The sequence below is a fragment of the Neovison vison genome, chromosome 3 (assembly GCF_020171115.1).
Source record: "Neovison vison isolate M4711 chromosome 3, ASM_NN_V1, whole genome shotgun sequence".
Taxonomy (NCBI): domain Eukaryota; kingdom Metazoa; phylum Chordata; class Mammalia; order Carnivora; family Mustelidae; genus Neogale; species Neogale vison.
This window is the reverse complement of record NC_058093.1, coordinates 3,593,830-3,609,335: the sequence shown is the minus strand read 5'-3', so window position 1 is coordinate 3,609,335 and position 15,506 is coordinate 3,593,830. Positions and strand designations below refer to the sequence as shown.

General features: G+C 39.4%; 1 protein-coding gene across 4 annotated transcripts in view; it reads right to left on the bottom strand.

Moving 5' to 3' along the window:
* Nucleotides 1-15,506, bottom strand: part of NAB1 (NGFI-A binding protein 1) — a 44,643-nt gene that overhangs the window by 20,059 nt on the left and 9,078 nt on the right. For 2 of the 4 annotated variants that reach the window (XM_044241178.1, XM_044241177.1), the window contains exons 2-4: nucleotides 13,276-14,113; nucleotides 2,367-2,471; nucleotides 1,272-1,405 (exon numbers count right to left, since the gene is read on the bottom strand). In XM_044241178.1, the coding sequence (XP_044097113.1) occupies nucleotides 1,272-1,405; nucleotides 2,367-2,471; nucleotides 13,276-14,094 (1,058 nt within the window). In that variant the 5' untranslated portion in view covers nucleotides 14,095-14,113. The remainder of the gene's footprint in view (nucleotides 1-1,271; nucleotides 1,406-2,366; nucleotides 2,472-13,275; nucleotides 14,114-15,506) is intronic. The other 2 variants (XM_044241180.1, XM_044241179.1) reach the window with 1 other exon arrangement.

The following is a 15,506-nucleotide window of genomic DNA, read 5'->3' as shown; positions in this document are numbered from 1 at the left end:
TTGCCTCTGGGGTGTGGTATCCCGAAGGGGGCAGGGAAACTGGTGAGTTTCAGTACAAGCCCCATGTACCGTAAATCTTAAAGCATATACATGTATCACCTTGATTAAATTATGTAAATAAAGAAGTCAGAAAATTTTCTGTAATACAATGAAAAAAATTTAAAAATCACTAAATCAGCTCTTAATTATCCAAATTAAAAACATCTTATAATTCTACAATATTGCTGCTATATATTCTTAGCCTGTTCATTTAGTCTAATAACTTCACTTTGTGTCTATGTGGGCTCGTAAGGCACAGCAAAGGAAACTGCTAGGGGTTTGGGGCCATAATGACAGTAAATGCCTCAACAGTGGCTTTTCAAATGTGAACAGGTATGAGGGTAATCTGGGACCCTTGTGAAAATTTGGATTCCAAGACTCCATCCCCCAAAACTGTGATTAATTAGGGCCCGGGAGGGTGCTCAGGATGTGGTTTTTAACACACGTTGAATTACGCTAACGCCAGGAGGTCATCTGCATCTCCTCAGAGAAGCAGCGGCAGACACAACGCATGGTGAACTAGAAATCCACGTGCGACAAGAGAACAAAAAAGATGGAAAGATGAAAAAGAAACTAATAAAATGACTTCAACTGAGGAAGTCAATAGATTTAGGATTCAGATGAAGACGAGATGAACAATAAGACGTGTTTATATTACATTTTAAAACCACCACTGCTTTCAACATGTAAGTTTTTTACTTCAAATATTCCATATTCCACTTCTTATTTGCAACACACGTCCATATTCCATGTAATCTGGCATCTTCCAATGTTCCTTTAAGTACTGGCCAATGGAGTCTCTTCATCCATTCAACTAATCTCATTGGATTGCAAACACCTTGCCAAAGGAACCACTTGGCTTCTACCAAGAGTTCAACAAGTTCACACGGTTAGTGAGTATACAAGTAAGTCTACACATACTAACTACATCTCATCATCACACTCAAAACCAAAGCATCTGTGTGAGAAGAATGTTAAAACCACTACCAGAACAATGCTATAGTGCTACGGAACGGTCTTTCAAAAGAAAGACAAAAGGAGAATTAAACAAAACAACAAAACCACCTTAGCAGTGTTTTGAATAGTCACTTCACTCTTTAATTTTATAGAACCACAGTACATTACACTTCTACTTTAAAAAAAAAAATGCTTATAGTCTATCAATGGGTAATGCTGTACGTTCTACCTCTACCAAGCAACGCAAAAATATTGCCTGCCAATTAGACACTTACTTAGTGGTTCTGTAGGTATATTTGTAGGTGACTTCTCGAGAAATCTGCCTGGCCAGGGCAAACAGTTCATCTCTTCTCGTCAGCAGCGCGTTATCCTTTACACAGAGCTGAGCAGCCGCTTCGTTAACAGTGAGCTGTGTATCCAAACAAAGTTTAAAAATTATAAACATCTGTATTTAATCAATTAAGAAAACGTTTCACTTAAGAATAAAAAAATGTCACATTGTATAATGAGATCATAGTTTATAAAAATCAGGATGGGTCTTTATTAGTCCTAAGGCCTAATTTCAGAAGAAAATCACATCACCTACCATCTCTCAGAACTCAAATTAATCAAAATAGTCACCCTGGTTTTATATATTTATATACTTAATTTTTGTTTAGGCATGGATTTATAGAAAATAAGCAAAATAAAACAAAAAATTCTGTATCTCCTTTTTATGAAAAGCCAAGGATTTGATATGACTTGTTGATACTATTTCCCTAACTAAAAGTGAGTATATGCAGTCTGACAGGTATTTTTTTTTTCAGTGTGAACTGATATGAAACTTCTTAGGAAGGAATAAGAGTTAGATCATTTGAGTTAAATATTTATCAAATTACTTAGTCAAAAAACAGAGTTATCACAGATTAGGGCCATACAGGAAAATCAAGGTCTTGGAGTCACGAAATCTCTAAAATTCATCTAATTTCACTCTTTTATCTATGTGTTAAATAATGTCAATACAGAAATGCTACTTGACAAAAGAACTGTATTGAAACTTAAAATAGCAATGTTATCCAAACTGAAAATCTGTTGTTTAATTAGAAAAAGTTTTTTCACATAATTTTGCCAATTTAAATAGATGTAGGGAATTGCCATGCAGTATATCAAACTCTTTCAAAAAGCAAGAAACACACTCGTTGCAGGCATGACTGACAGCAAACAGAGTGATGACAGCCAGACCTGAGGGGAGTCCTGCGGCATCACTTACCGTCTGTGTGACTCTGGGCGTCTAAAGACTTCTCAGAGCCTCAGCGTTCTCAGAGGCAAAAATAGGATAATCAAAACGGGAACTACCCCAAGTGACTAACAAGAAAGAAAATGAGACACACCTGGCACAAGGTTGTTCTTAGTATTAGTTCTTGTTTTCCTTTCATAAAAAAACAGGCATTTACTTCCTTCCTACCCGGGCATCCCATTCTGTTCACAAAAATGTTCTGTAAAATTTTCAAAAATACAGAGAAGCAACAGAAGAAATTCAGCCTTCATTCTACTAAGGATATGCAGAATGGTGGCAATGCAGAGTGCAAACCTTCCATCTATTAATATTTTATTTTTTATTTGTTTTAAGATTTTATTTATTTATTCATGAGACACACAGAGAATCAGAGGCAGAGGGAGAAGCAAGCTTCCTGCAGAGTCTGGAGCCCAATGTGGGACTTGATCCCAAGACCCTAGGACCTAAAGCTGAACTGAAGGCACATGACTGACCAACTGAGTCAGCCGGCACCCACATCTATTAATATTTTAATGTGTATTATTCTAATATCTGTGAACATACAAACATGTATGTGAATATAGATTTGTAATTGCCTTTTTTCACTTATGTATGCTGTATTTTTTACTTCTATCATGTTGTTAGGCAGAAACTTCGTTTATTTATGTCAGCATCTGGCATGGGCTGGCTACTCAACAAGTACCTGTTGGCTGATAAATGAGTAAATACTCTTTACGATGTCATTTTTACTACACCGACATACAATATTGCATTGTAGAGAAGAGCAATATATTATTTAAACCAGCCTCACTCTGAACATGAAACTTTTCATGTATTTTTTCATGTATTACAAGGTAAGCTGCAAAGAATGTTCTTAACTATGTATCTTGGCACACATATTCAATTATTTTCTTGGAATAAACTCCTAAGAATAAATTTGTCAGGTCATAGACTATACTAAATTTTACAAGATTTATAGATTTCCCCAAATTACTCTCCAGGAAAACTGCTCCAAATCATAATACTACCAATAATTACATGGTGAAGATCCATTATCCAGAATCAACCAATACTGGTTATTTTATTTTAAAAGCTTTACCAATTTGATGTATTTTCTGTATCATTTGGTTGTAATTAACATTCCTTTGACTATAAAACTGAACCTTTTTTCTTATGAAGTATTTTAAAATTTGCTTACTCATGGCAGTTGCCTGTTTCTTCTACTGCACTATTTGGTTTCTTACGGACTTTAGGAATTCTTTATGCATTAAGAGCATTAATTCTTCATATGCAGTTGCTTTTCTTTTTCATACCTTATCATTAGCCTTATGGTTTTTGTCTTGGGTGCCATGCATAGAAACTCCCTTCTCACCCTAAAACATGAATGGTTTCCTGTAATTTGGCATAACAGTTTTATTTTTTCCACTTAACTACTAAACCATTTAGAATGTGTTATGGTGTATGATATAAATCACATATTTAACATTCCCCTCCCCAGATTTCTACCTATAATTTACATTGTCTAATTCTCAAATAATTTTGCTATGGACAGGCTTATACACCCAGGCCTCCTATTTTAAACCCACAACTGAAAATGAGAGCATAATAGGAACAATGTGTTTTCAAACTTCTCCCCTTTTCCTAAAGAATCAACAGATCAATTTCTTCGCTAAGTGCCTCTTTAAAAAATTTACCTACTTATTTTTATTTATTTATTTTTATTAACATATAATGTATTATTTGCCCCAGGGGTACAGGTCTGTGAATCCTCAAGCTTACACACTTCACAGCACATACCCTCCCCAGTGTCCATAACCCAACCACCCCTCCCTCCCCCACCCCAACCCTCAGTTTGTTTTGTGAGATTAAGAGTCTCTTATGGTTTGTCTCCCTCCCAATCCCATCTTGTTTCCTTTATTCCTTTCCTACCCCTCAACCCCCCACGTTGCCTCTCAACTTCCTCATATCAGGAAGATCATATGGTAATTGTCTTTCTCTGACTGACTTATCTTGCTAGCGCTTAAGTGCTTCTGAAAGGCACAATATAACTGGAGCTAAAAGTGAAATATAAAGAATGATTTCCTAAATAAATTAACTTCAATTTTGGAAAAGCAGTAGCTACAATGACCTTGAAGACCTTCTTAAACCCCCTTTTAGGTAGCCCTTTCTTTCTTGCACTCGTACCCTAAATTAGTAGGGAGAGCTTTGGATTGTTAGTGAGGTGTTTCAACTGACATTTCAGAGGTACCACCTTATGCACAACCACAGAAAATAACCTTTCAACATCAACTGAAAATAGCATTCTAGTATTCCATCATCCTACCAGAAACCAAAAACACAAATGTAGTATATTCTCTGTTACTGAATTCAGGCTTCAGATCAAAAAAGTTGACTGAGCTCTCCAAGACCTTAGGGAAACTAACTGAAACTGTAGAAATAACTATCGCTCACCCCAAGTTGTAGTAAGAAGCTGATTCATCAGGGATCCCCTCAAAAATTGCATTTTCTCTTGGTGTTTTCTGTATTTCATGCTTCTAATTGTTAATAATTAAATCAGTAAATATTATGATGTATTTTTAAAAATTATATAAATACTCTGTTAGTCACTGTAGTACCATACTAGCTTTTTTAAAAAATTCCAAGTTTCCAGGGGCACATGGCTGGCTCAGTTGGTGGAGCGTGTGACTCTTGATCCCAGGGTCCTGAGTTTGAGCCCCACACAGGATGTGGGAGCCCACTTAAAATTATTAAAGAAAAAAAAAGAAGAAGAAGTAGTAAAAATTCTAAGTCTCTAGTTTTTTTAAATAGGCATCACACCCAGTGTAGAGCTCAAGGTGGGGCTTAAACTCAGGACCCTGAGATCAAGATCTGAGCTGAGATCAAGAGACAGATATTTAACCAACTGAGACACCCAGGCGACCCTATGTTTCTAGTTTCATTAAAAATATAAAATAGATATTCGCTCTGATTGGTTTACTTCCTCCAATTCCTCTTTTTTGTGGCTAAAAATGTCAAAAGTCCATTCATATTTTTATGTTAACTATTGCTTAAAGTTAGCTTCCCATCATTTGTAACTAGACCTAAAGTTTTCTTTTCTGGTAGTTAAAATTATAATCTTTAACAATCAAATGACTGTGACTTTCCCTTTTGTATTGTTAGCATAAAAATACCATGAGAATGCTCTGTGACAGGGTGGCTCAAAAGGCAATCAAGGCTTTCATTTCCAGCACAGGGAGGGAAGGACTGGCCTCCTCAGAGAAAACAACTAAGAATACTGGATAAAAATAGGAGGAAAAATGTCTTAAATGCCATCACTAAGCCAGCAAGACAACAGTAAGGACTAGTAAGGATAAAATGAATGAAGACAAAGTAAGCTGAGGACAGCTGCTAGACCAGATGACCCTGAGCTTCAGCTCCCAACCTCACAGGTCTGGTCAGTGTGGGAAGAGAACAGGTGGAAAAACCCGGGATCTACCAAAGGTGAGGGAGTCTGAGACCCCTCCCTCCACAAACTGAAATCCCAAACCACCACACCCCCACTGTAAGCCTGAAAAAGAAATACACCTGTACTCCCAGGAGAACACAAGGGAAATTACCTGTCTTGAACCCTACTACTGAGTAGGGGAAAACAGAAGATACTCCCTCGAGATTTCATAAACCACCCCCTGCAAATTAGCCCACACATGACTTTCAGCCCTAATTTACACTATATGGGCTGAGAATTTTTTTCACAGGTTTCCAGAGTGGTACTGTGCAGAAAACAGGTGACTGGTAGAAGAAAAAGCAAAAAACCTCTAGAAGAATCCATTTTCTTCTTAGGCCTCAAAACATTCCCACAGTTCTAAGAAATATGAGTTATAGACAGAAATCACAAAATATCCAAAGAAATAGGCATCAAAAGTAAAAACCAGCAGAAATGACCAAATAAGACCCTCAAAAACTTCAGAAAAGTAAGAGATGAAAATGTGACTAAAGAATAATACAGTAAAAAAGATCAAGAAAAACTGAGAAAACAGAAGGAGAGAAAAAATTGGGGTAGGGGCAAACAGAAGACTTCAAAAGCAAACAACAGATAACACCGATTATAAACACAACAATGAAAACCAAAACCCAAGGAAGTATCTTCAATTAGTAAGGGAAGATAACGGACAATACAGGATTTGATACCCAGAATAAACAACGAGGGCAAAACAAAGATATTTTAGAGTGGGTTGTGATAGGACAAAATTTGCCATCCTTAGGCCTCTGTTAAGAAACTTCCACATGATAGATAAACTTCAGACTAAAGGAAACTAATTCCAGACAGTAAATCAGATCTAAAGAAAGGGAGGGACAGAAATACAAAATAAAATAAGGGAAATAAATTCAGAACAGTAGTCATTATAAAAAGTGTAAATAAGTCAATTGTTCCAGATAAAAGAAAAATGTGCCTATTAATTTTTTAATTCCAATACAAGAGCTGGATGTAAAACATGGATTCAGAAAAACTGAAAGTAAAAGTATGGTAAAAAGATAACAAAGAGAAAACACATGTACTTGTATTAAAATCATACAAAATAGGCTTTTAAAGCAAAATGGGCTATGAAAGAGTAGAAGAGTTGGTGCAGAACACAGAAAGCAGCAGAGAACTCCACAACCACAGTAGCCGGTTTTCACACAACTGTTCCTGACAGAGCATGCAGACAAGGCAGACTACCTTAGAGTAAGCTTGCTGAACAGACACACACAGAACACTCCACCTGCAGAAACACACACGAAACACGGGCCACACTGAGCCACACTAAAATCTCAGTGGATTTTAATATATGTAAGCCATGTGCTCTGACCACAATGTAATTTAGTTAAAAATGATTAGAAAAATAATTAAGGAAAAGCCCTCATATTAGGAAATGAAAACACACTTCAAATAATTCATGAGTAAGAAATCATAAATAAAAAGAGAAGTAATCAGAATGGGGGGGGGGCTTGATACCAAAACTTTGGGAATTACACCAAATCAGTATACTGTGAGAATTTATAGCCTTAATTGCTTACATTAGAAAAGAAGAACAGCTAAGCGTCAATGAACTAGGAAGCATCTGAGTTAAGTTAGAAAAGAACAATAAAATGAACTGTAAGAGAGCACACGTGTGCACACACTACACACACACACACACACACACACACACACAGGGCACAACTAAGAATATCAACTAAGCCAAAAGTTGCTCCTTTAGAGATCAGGGGTTGGAAAGCTTTTGCTGTAAAAGTATTTTAGGCTTAACAGGCCAAAGAGTCTTTGTTACAACTACTGAACTCTGTCTGAAGTTGTAGCTCAAAAGCAGTCACACAGAGTACATAAACGAACTGGCCTGGCTGTGTTCTAACAAAAACTTACTGGAAAATTAGGAGATGGGCCACATTTGGCCCACAGGCTGTAGTTCACACACCCCTGAAAAGATGAATAAAACAGACAAATCTCAGGCAAAACTGATCTGGGGAAAAAAGGAACAAACGGGGGTGGCTGGGTGGCTCAGTTGGTTAAGCACTGGACTCGGTTTCGACTCTGATCGGGATCTCGCAGGTTGCGGGACGGAACCCCACATCATGCTCTGTGCTCAGTGAGAATGTGCTTGAAGATCCTCTCCCTCCGCCCCTCCCCCCCACTCATGCGGATACACTCTCTCAAATAAACAAACTGTAAAAAAAAGGTGAGAGAAATGTACAAACAACAGTAGGTCTTAAAAACGATAAACAACTTTACAATAATGAGTTTGAAAACTTAGATGAAATGGACATACTTAGAAAAATGTGACTTACCAAGATGACTCAAAAGCAGACTACTCTGATAGTCCTACAGCCCATTTTTTAAAATTATTAAAAAAAATTCTTTTCAAGTATATGATGCTGAAATCAATGCTTTCTAAGAGTTTAGAATAAAGCATCATAACTTACCAATAATGTATTCAGGTCTATCTATGGGGGTCCCAGGTTCAAAAGTCCTCCCCTCTCAAAACTAAGACTGCTGGGTTCCTCTGAAAGCTTCAGCCTTGACTTCTCAGCACTACAAGGGAAACTGACCTAAATGTGGCATATTCTATGGGCCCAAGTCCTTATCTTAGTAACACGTACACTTCAGCTCCTATAGAATTTCCAGTAGGTCTACAACTTACCCACTTACCCATCCACTTCCTCCCATCTTTAAGTGCCAGAAGTCTCCATGGAAGATGCTATCTGACAAATATTCTAGAATGCCAAGCTGACTACTTGCTCGCGTTTCTGATACCGCAAGCTCCTGCCTCCTCCACTGGCCTTGCTGCTTTCAACTTTCAGTTTCTTTCTCCTCATCCATTCACTGACTTAAGATCTGACACATACACTGCTTGTCTGCTTACCATGTAACACACCTCGGGAAAGACGAAACATCCTGTCTGCCTGGACTTCTAACACTTTGGGGTTTGTCCCTTAGAACCTGCCTCACCCCAACAACAAGTGCGGTTCAAGGCCCAGCCATTCACACGATCTTCATGGTCTGACTCCTATACACCAGGCCATATCCAGCCGGGTACCAAGACCATCGCTGATTTTTTAGCTTTAAGAAAACAAAAAAGTATTTATTCTAACAATGATTAATTTCATAATTCTTTCTGCCTGATATATAGTACATTTGGAAACAAGTATAAAAATGCATTAAGAAAGAAAATTTTATGTAGTTTACAGCTGAGAAAATGTTTTCAGGTGCAGATAACTTTTTGGTTTTCATTCACTAGTGACCTACATATTACAGCTGTAGGTCTTGAAAGATTGAAAGAACAGTGTCCACATGGGATTCATGAAGAAAACTCTCAAATACTGACAGTGACTTAACAATGAGTCATATATTTCCTTATTTGGAAATTGAGGACAAACCAGTACTGTTCTTTAATCTTAGGAATTTAGAAAAACTCTCGTATCTTTCACTCATTTTAAATAGTTACGGGAGAAAATGTGAAATTACCATACCTAGGAAGTACACTTAATGTAGTACCTTTCTTTTAATTCTCTCAGGATTTCATAATATCCACCAAGTGCTGAATGGCTACTGGTTTGAAGGAAGCATCCTGATTCATAAACATCTATCCTAAACTGTATTTTTGGACCAGATTCACATAATTGAGTTTACAAATAACAAGTGGTCTAAGTTTCAAAGATACAAGCCACATATTCTAAAGCCCCCGCCCCCACATCTCAGCCTTCTAGCACTCATTCTGAGTGTTCTCTTATTTTGGGAAACTCATGATAATCTCATTACCTAAATACCATCTGTACCTATTTATCCAAAGAAGCAAAGAAACCTTAAGCAAAAGCCAAGTGTGAAATAATTTTTCTATTTTTTAAAAGTAGGTTAGGACTTTAAAAAGAAAAAAAGTGAGGTTGATTTGGTTTATCAAAGTCATCTCTTGGGCGCCTAGGTGGCTCAGTGGGTTAAGCCGCTGCCTTCGGCTCAGGTCATGATCTCAGAGTCCTGGGATCGAGTCCCGCATCGGGCTCTCTGCTCAGCAGGGAGCCTGCTTCCCCCCTCTCTCTCTGCCTGCCTCTCTGCCTACTTGTGATTTCTCTCTGTCAAATAAATAAATAAAATCTTTAAAAAAAAAAAATAAATAAAAAAAAAAGTCATCTCTTAACATACTTTCACTTTGAAAAAATACTGACTCAACTTTGGGTTTCATCTGCTATATTTTAAAATTACATTAGAACTAGATTAAAGCATGAAACTAAAATTATCAACATGTATTGCCCCTTGTTTTCTATTAATGACAACCATAATAGCCTTTTGGTAGATTCCTCCATTAATTCATGGGTAATGAAAGCATCAAAGTGTGTCTGAATTATAATGCTAAGTGTATTTTCTAGATGGATTCCTAAGTTCTTCTGAGTCAGTTACTGTATGGCAACTATACATACAATTACAAAGGGATATGCCCAAAATAGATCAAATCAGATGCACTGTTACTTAAAACATTTTGCTAACCAATTTCCTTATTTTAAGCTCTAGTATGCATTCACATCTAAAAGCGTTTATTTAAAAAGATGTCTGTGAAATTGCTGAAAACAAGATTAATATACAAAAATCAGCCAGTGACAGTAATCTTTTTTAAAAAGCGGGAAAAAATTTCACTTACAATTATATCCTTTTAAAATCTTATATATTTGCATATCCTCTATTAAATAAAAACTTGAATATATAGAAGACATTTAATATGTATATATATACTTCACAGTATTTGACCTAACAAGAAATATGCGAAACCTTTGTGACACAAGAATAAAAACCTGTAGAATTACGAAGGAATATAAAAGAGCTAAATATGTGAATATACACACTACATTACTATATGGAGTTTTCATTATTTTAAGTATGTCAGTTTTTCCCAAATTAATCCATACCTTTAAGGAATTTAATAAAAATACCATAGAAATTTTGGGGCAATTTAATAAATGCATTAAACATTTCATTTGGGAGGCCTCTGGGTGGCTCAGTAGGTTGGGTGCCTGACTTCAGCTCAGGTCATAACCTTAGGGTCCTGTGATTAAGCCCCATATCGGCACCCTACTCGGTGGAGAGTCTCCTCGTCCCTCTCTTTCTGCCCCTCTTCTTGCTCATTATGCACACTCTTACTCTCTCTAATAATTAAAATCTTTTAATAAATAAATAAATATAAAAATTACATTTGGAAGAAGAAATGCATGACCACCCAGAAAGATAGAAGCTACAAGACAAGACTACTGAAGGAACACTTGCCTGTCCAGATATTAAAATACATTATTTAGCTACAGTAATTAAAGTAATTCTATACTGGTAAAGGAATAGAGAACTAGACTAATGAAATCATATAGGATAGATCAATAAATATTACTATATAAAATTAAACTTCCACATGGCAAATGAGTCTGAAAGGTCAAAGGACAAATGATAATCTGGGAAAATGTTTACAACATAAGACCAAAGGTTAATATCCTTAAAATATAAAAAGTTCTAACCAATCAAATTTCTTAGGGGTAAGAAAAATAAATTAAAACATCGAACAATTAAATGTTAAACAAAACATTAAACAATTAAAACAAAACAAATTATAAAACCTAAAATTTTATGTCTGTTATACATATGAAAAGATAGTCATCCTCACTAAGTAAACTTGAGCAATGAAAATTTTTCATTTGTTCGACTGTCGAAGATTAAAAAGAATGATAAATGCAGTATTAGCAAGAGTGTGGAGAAATGGACAGTTGCATGTAATAATGAAATTATAAAGCTGCAGTTTTATAATGCAATTCAGCAGCATCTACTAAAATATTAAATCTATATATTCTTTGATTCCATTATACTACATGTTGGAATCTATTCTACAGGAAAACACACCCAGTCTGTCTGTAAAAGAGTATGTATATAATGTTCATGTCTACCATATGTAGTATCAAAAAAATAGAAACATCCTAAATGACAAAATGAATGGTTCAAATAAATAAATAACGGCACATTCACATTCTGGAATACAATATGACCCCAAAATAAAAAAGGTAACTCTAGGTGTATTCACTTGGAAAGATACCTAATATATATACCGTTCTGTGAGTATAGTGTTACAAGTTTTTTTTTAAAAAAAGGAATTAGAGGATAGTGTACCAAATATGATCCCTTATTTGTACACGTAAAGAAAACTATCTGAAAGTTTACAGATTCGACATCTTTACATCCTTTTGTAATAATTGAATATTTTTGCAGTAAACATTTTTATTTATTTATTTATTTATTATTTTTTAAATATAAATTTGCAGTAAATATTCTTTGCTCTGCTAAAGTACAAATCAGGGGGAAAACCTAATGTTTCTTACATGGAATACTACATTCAAATGAACATTTTATTTCTTCTACAGGATTTATTTCTTCTATCGGATAAATGCTATAAAAATTTAGCAATAAAATGTCTTTTTAACTCTGAAAATGCATTTATTTGCCAAACATGTATAGGGTGTTTTAGACTCTGAGGATATAAAAATGAACGAGACATTATCTCTGCCCTGAAGAAAACCAAAGTACACTGTGAGGGACAGATCAGCATACAAGTAAGTACAGTGAAGTGCTTAAGTTACTGGGACAGTGGTGTCTGCAGGGATAAAAATGGAAAGGAAAGGGAAGGTCATTCTACTTGTGGGAAAACTTATCAGAACAGACTTATGCTTATCCCTGAGCTGCATCTTAGAAATGACGCACTGACCGGACGGACAAGAGGAAGGCGATGCACGCGGGAGAGGGGGGATGCGTTCTTCTGCTCGAGAAGGGTTTTCTGGACAGAGCGCTACAAACAGATGAGAATTTTAATGCCGAACGCCAAACCGAAACAATTTTCAAATCCATCATAATACCTGTAACATTCATCTACTAAAATGTTCTTGTCTATGCTGGTTCAAAATTACTTTTAAGTTCTGGTCTATTTTTTTAGAACTTTTTTTTCCTAAAGTCTACGCAAGCGCCGCCTGGCTACCACCTGTCTAAGAGGGAGAGCGGGGCAGAGACAGACCCTCAGGCAGGCTCCGGGCCCAGCGCAGAGCCCCCCACGGGACTCGATCTCACGACCCTGAGATGGTGACCTGAGCCGAAATCAAGAGTCAGACGCTTCCCTGACTGAGCCCCCCAGGCACCCCACATGCCTTTTCCGTGAACCACTGTATTGAAAATCCTATTTTCTGTCTTAATTAAAAAACAGGCCGCCTTTAAGCGCACCGGCTGGCTCCAAGCTCTCCGGCTTCGGCCGGGCTTTCCCGGAAGTCGCCCGTCACGGCGGCCGCGCGCGCGCCCGAGCCCCACACAGACGCGCCCGACACGCCAGACACGCCGCGTCTTCCTTGCGGAGGGCCCGGCCAACACCGACGGTCTCGGGCGCCGCTCCCCGGGCCGGACGTCCCTCGCGGCCGAGCGCCAGCGCACTCCCCGGTGAGGAACGACGGCGGCGGGGAAGGACGAGCACAGACGCGGGAGGCACGACGGGCCCCACGCGGCGTCTTACCTCGTGCAGCGTGAGGTGCTTCCCGTCCTTCCTCTTGGAGTCGAAGCGGCCGTAGATGGCGCTGTACTTGCGGATCTCCTCCTCCTTGCGCGGGTCGTCGTCGCTCATGTCGAAGATGTGGCCGACCATCTTGGCCAGCTTCTTGTTGCTCCTCAGCAGCTCCCGCACGTCGGCCGCGTCGCTCCTGGGCAGCGACGGCGCCAGCCGCTCCACGCACTCGGCCACGGAGAGCGCGGCGGCCGCGTCCAGCGCCTCGCTGCTCTCTCTGGGGGACGCGGGCGAGCCCAGGTCGGCGGGCGAGAGGCTGTGCTCGCTCTCGGGGGCGTGGTGGCCCTGCCAGAGTCTGGCCTCCCCGAGGCCCGGCAGCACCACGCTCCCCGCCGCGTCGGCCTTGCCCTGCGCCAAGCTCTGCACGCAGGTGGCGGCGGCGCACTTGGGGATCTTCAGGTGCGGCTCGCGGGCGCTGCTGCCCCTGTCGTAGCTGCTGCAGGACACGCCCAGCCAGGCGGGCGAGCCCTCGGGCAGCTTGTAGATGGGGATGCTGCTGACGGGCAGCGACGTCAGCGGCTGGTTGAACAGGCCGGGGTTCGTCACCCAGTCTCTCAGCGCCTTCTGGAGCCTTCGGACGTGAAGGGGCTTGCTGGCCATGCCCACGAGGGCCATGATTTCCAAGAACTCCTCCTCCCCCGCTTCACAGAGCTGCTGGACATCGTCACCACCTTGTTGGATAAAGGCATCAAAATAAGAGAGCAGATTGGCTTTTTGTAATATTCTGTACAGCTGCAACTCCCCCAGCGTCCTGGGTAAGGCCGCGGCCATTACTGTGGATGGACTCAACCTGCAAGGAGAAGAAGAGAGAACACACTCGTGACACCGGCTCCAAAATTCCTACACGTCCTCATCGGACACTGCGGAACAGACAGAAGCGCTTCGGGAAGGGCAAAGACGAGGAGCATTTGCACAGCAACTGCCTTTAGTTAAGGAAGCATTCCCCCTTGACCAAAGTCACCTCATGTTATTCTTCTACCAATCCTAGTGGTCGGTATAACTGTTTCCATTTTTAAGTGAAAAATATAAAGAATATAAGTAATCGGGGGCGCTTGGGTGGCTCAGTGGGTTAAGCCTCTGCCTTCGGCTCAGGTCATGATCTCAGGGTCCTGGGATCGAGTCCCACATCGGGCTCTCTGCTCAGCAGGGAGCTGGCTTCCCTTACTCTCTCTCTGACTGCCTCTGCCTACTTGTGACCACTCTCTCTGTCAAATAAATAAAATTTAAAAAAATAAAGAATATAAGTAATTTGCCTAAAGTCTTACAGGCAGTCAAGCAGAAGTTAAGGACACAAATCAAGGCTCACGGGGGCTCTATATCCCATACTTCTGTCAATGCGTTTTGCTGCTTGCTTCCGTGGTGTGAAAGGTGAGGTGAAGAACAATCAGATTCAGGGAGGAGAGAAGTCTGTTACGCTGCCATTTGCTGAATACTGACTTTGCGTCAGACAATATGATTAACACTTTACATGACATCTACAAACGGTACCCAACTCACAGGTTCGACTTACGATTTTTCAGCTTTATGATGGTGGGAAAGCCATATACACTGAGTAGAAACCACGCCACTTTAAGTTCTGATCTTTTCCTGGGCTAGTGACACTACTGATGCTGGTCAACAACAGCGAGCCAAAGCTCCCAGTCAGCCACACAAAGATGAGGTCAACAGCTGATATGCTTACAATTATTCTGTACCCACACCAACCATTATTTTTCCACTTTCAGAACAGTATTCAATAAATTACATGGGCTATTCAACACTTTATTATAAAATGGGCCTTGTGTTAGGTGATTTTTGCCCAACTGTAAGCTGGAGTGTTCTGAGCACAATGAAGGTGGCTAAGCTAAGCTCTGATATTCAGTAAGTTAGCTGCATTAAATGCAACTCATGGCAATTTTCAACTTTCGACAGGTTTACTGGCATGTAACCCCAATGGTAAGTCAAGGAAGATCTGTAATCCTTGTAGCAGCCCTGCCAGACTGGTACAGTAATTCCCACTTTATAAAGGAAAATGAGTAAGATTGGCCTGGTAGGCTGAGCACAATGGATTGGATTTCAGTATGAACTGGAGATCAGAAGATAGGTGGTGTATTTAAGAACCCAGGAAAAAGCAGGAAAATTTCAAAATAAATGACAAGATTTGGTGAGCACTTAGGTACTAGTGATAAAGTAGAGGAAATGGC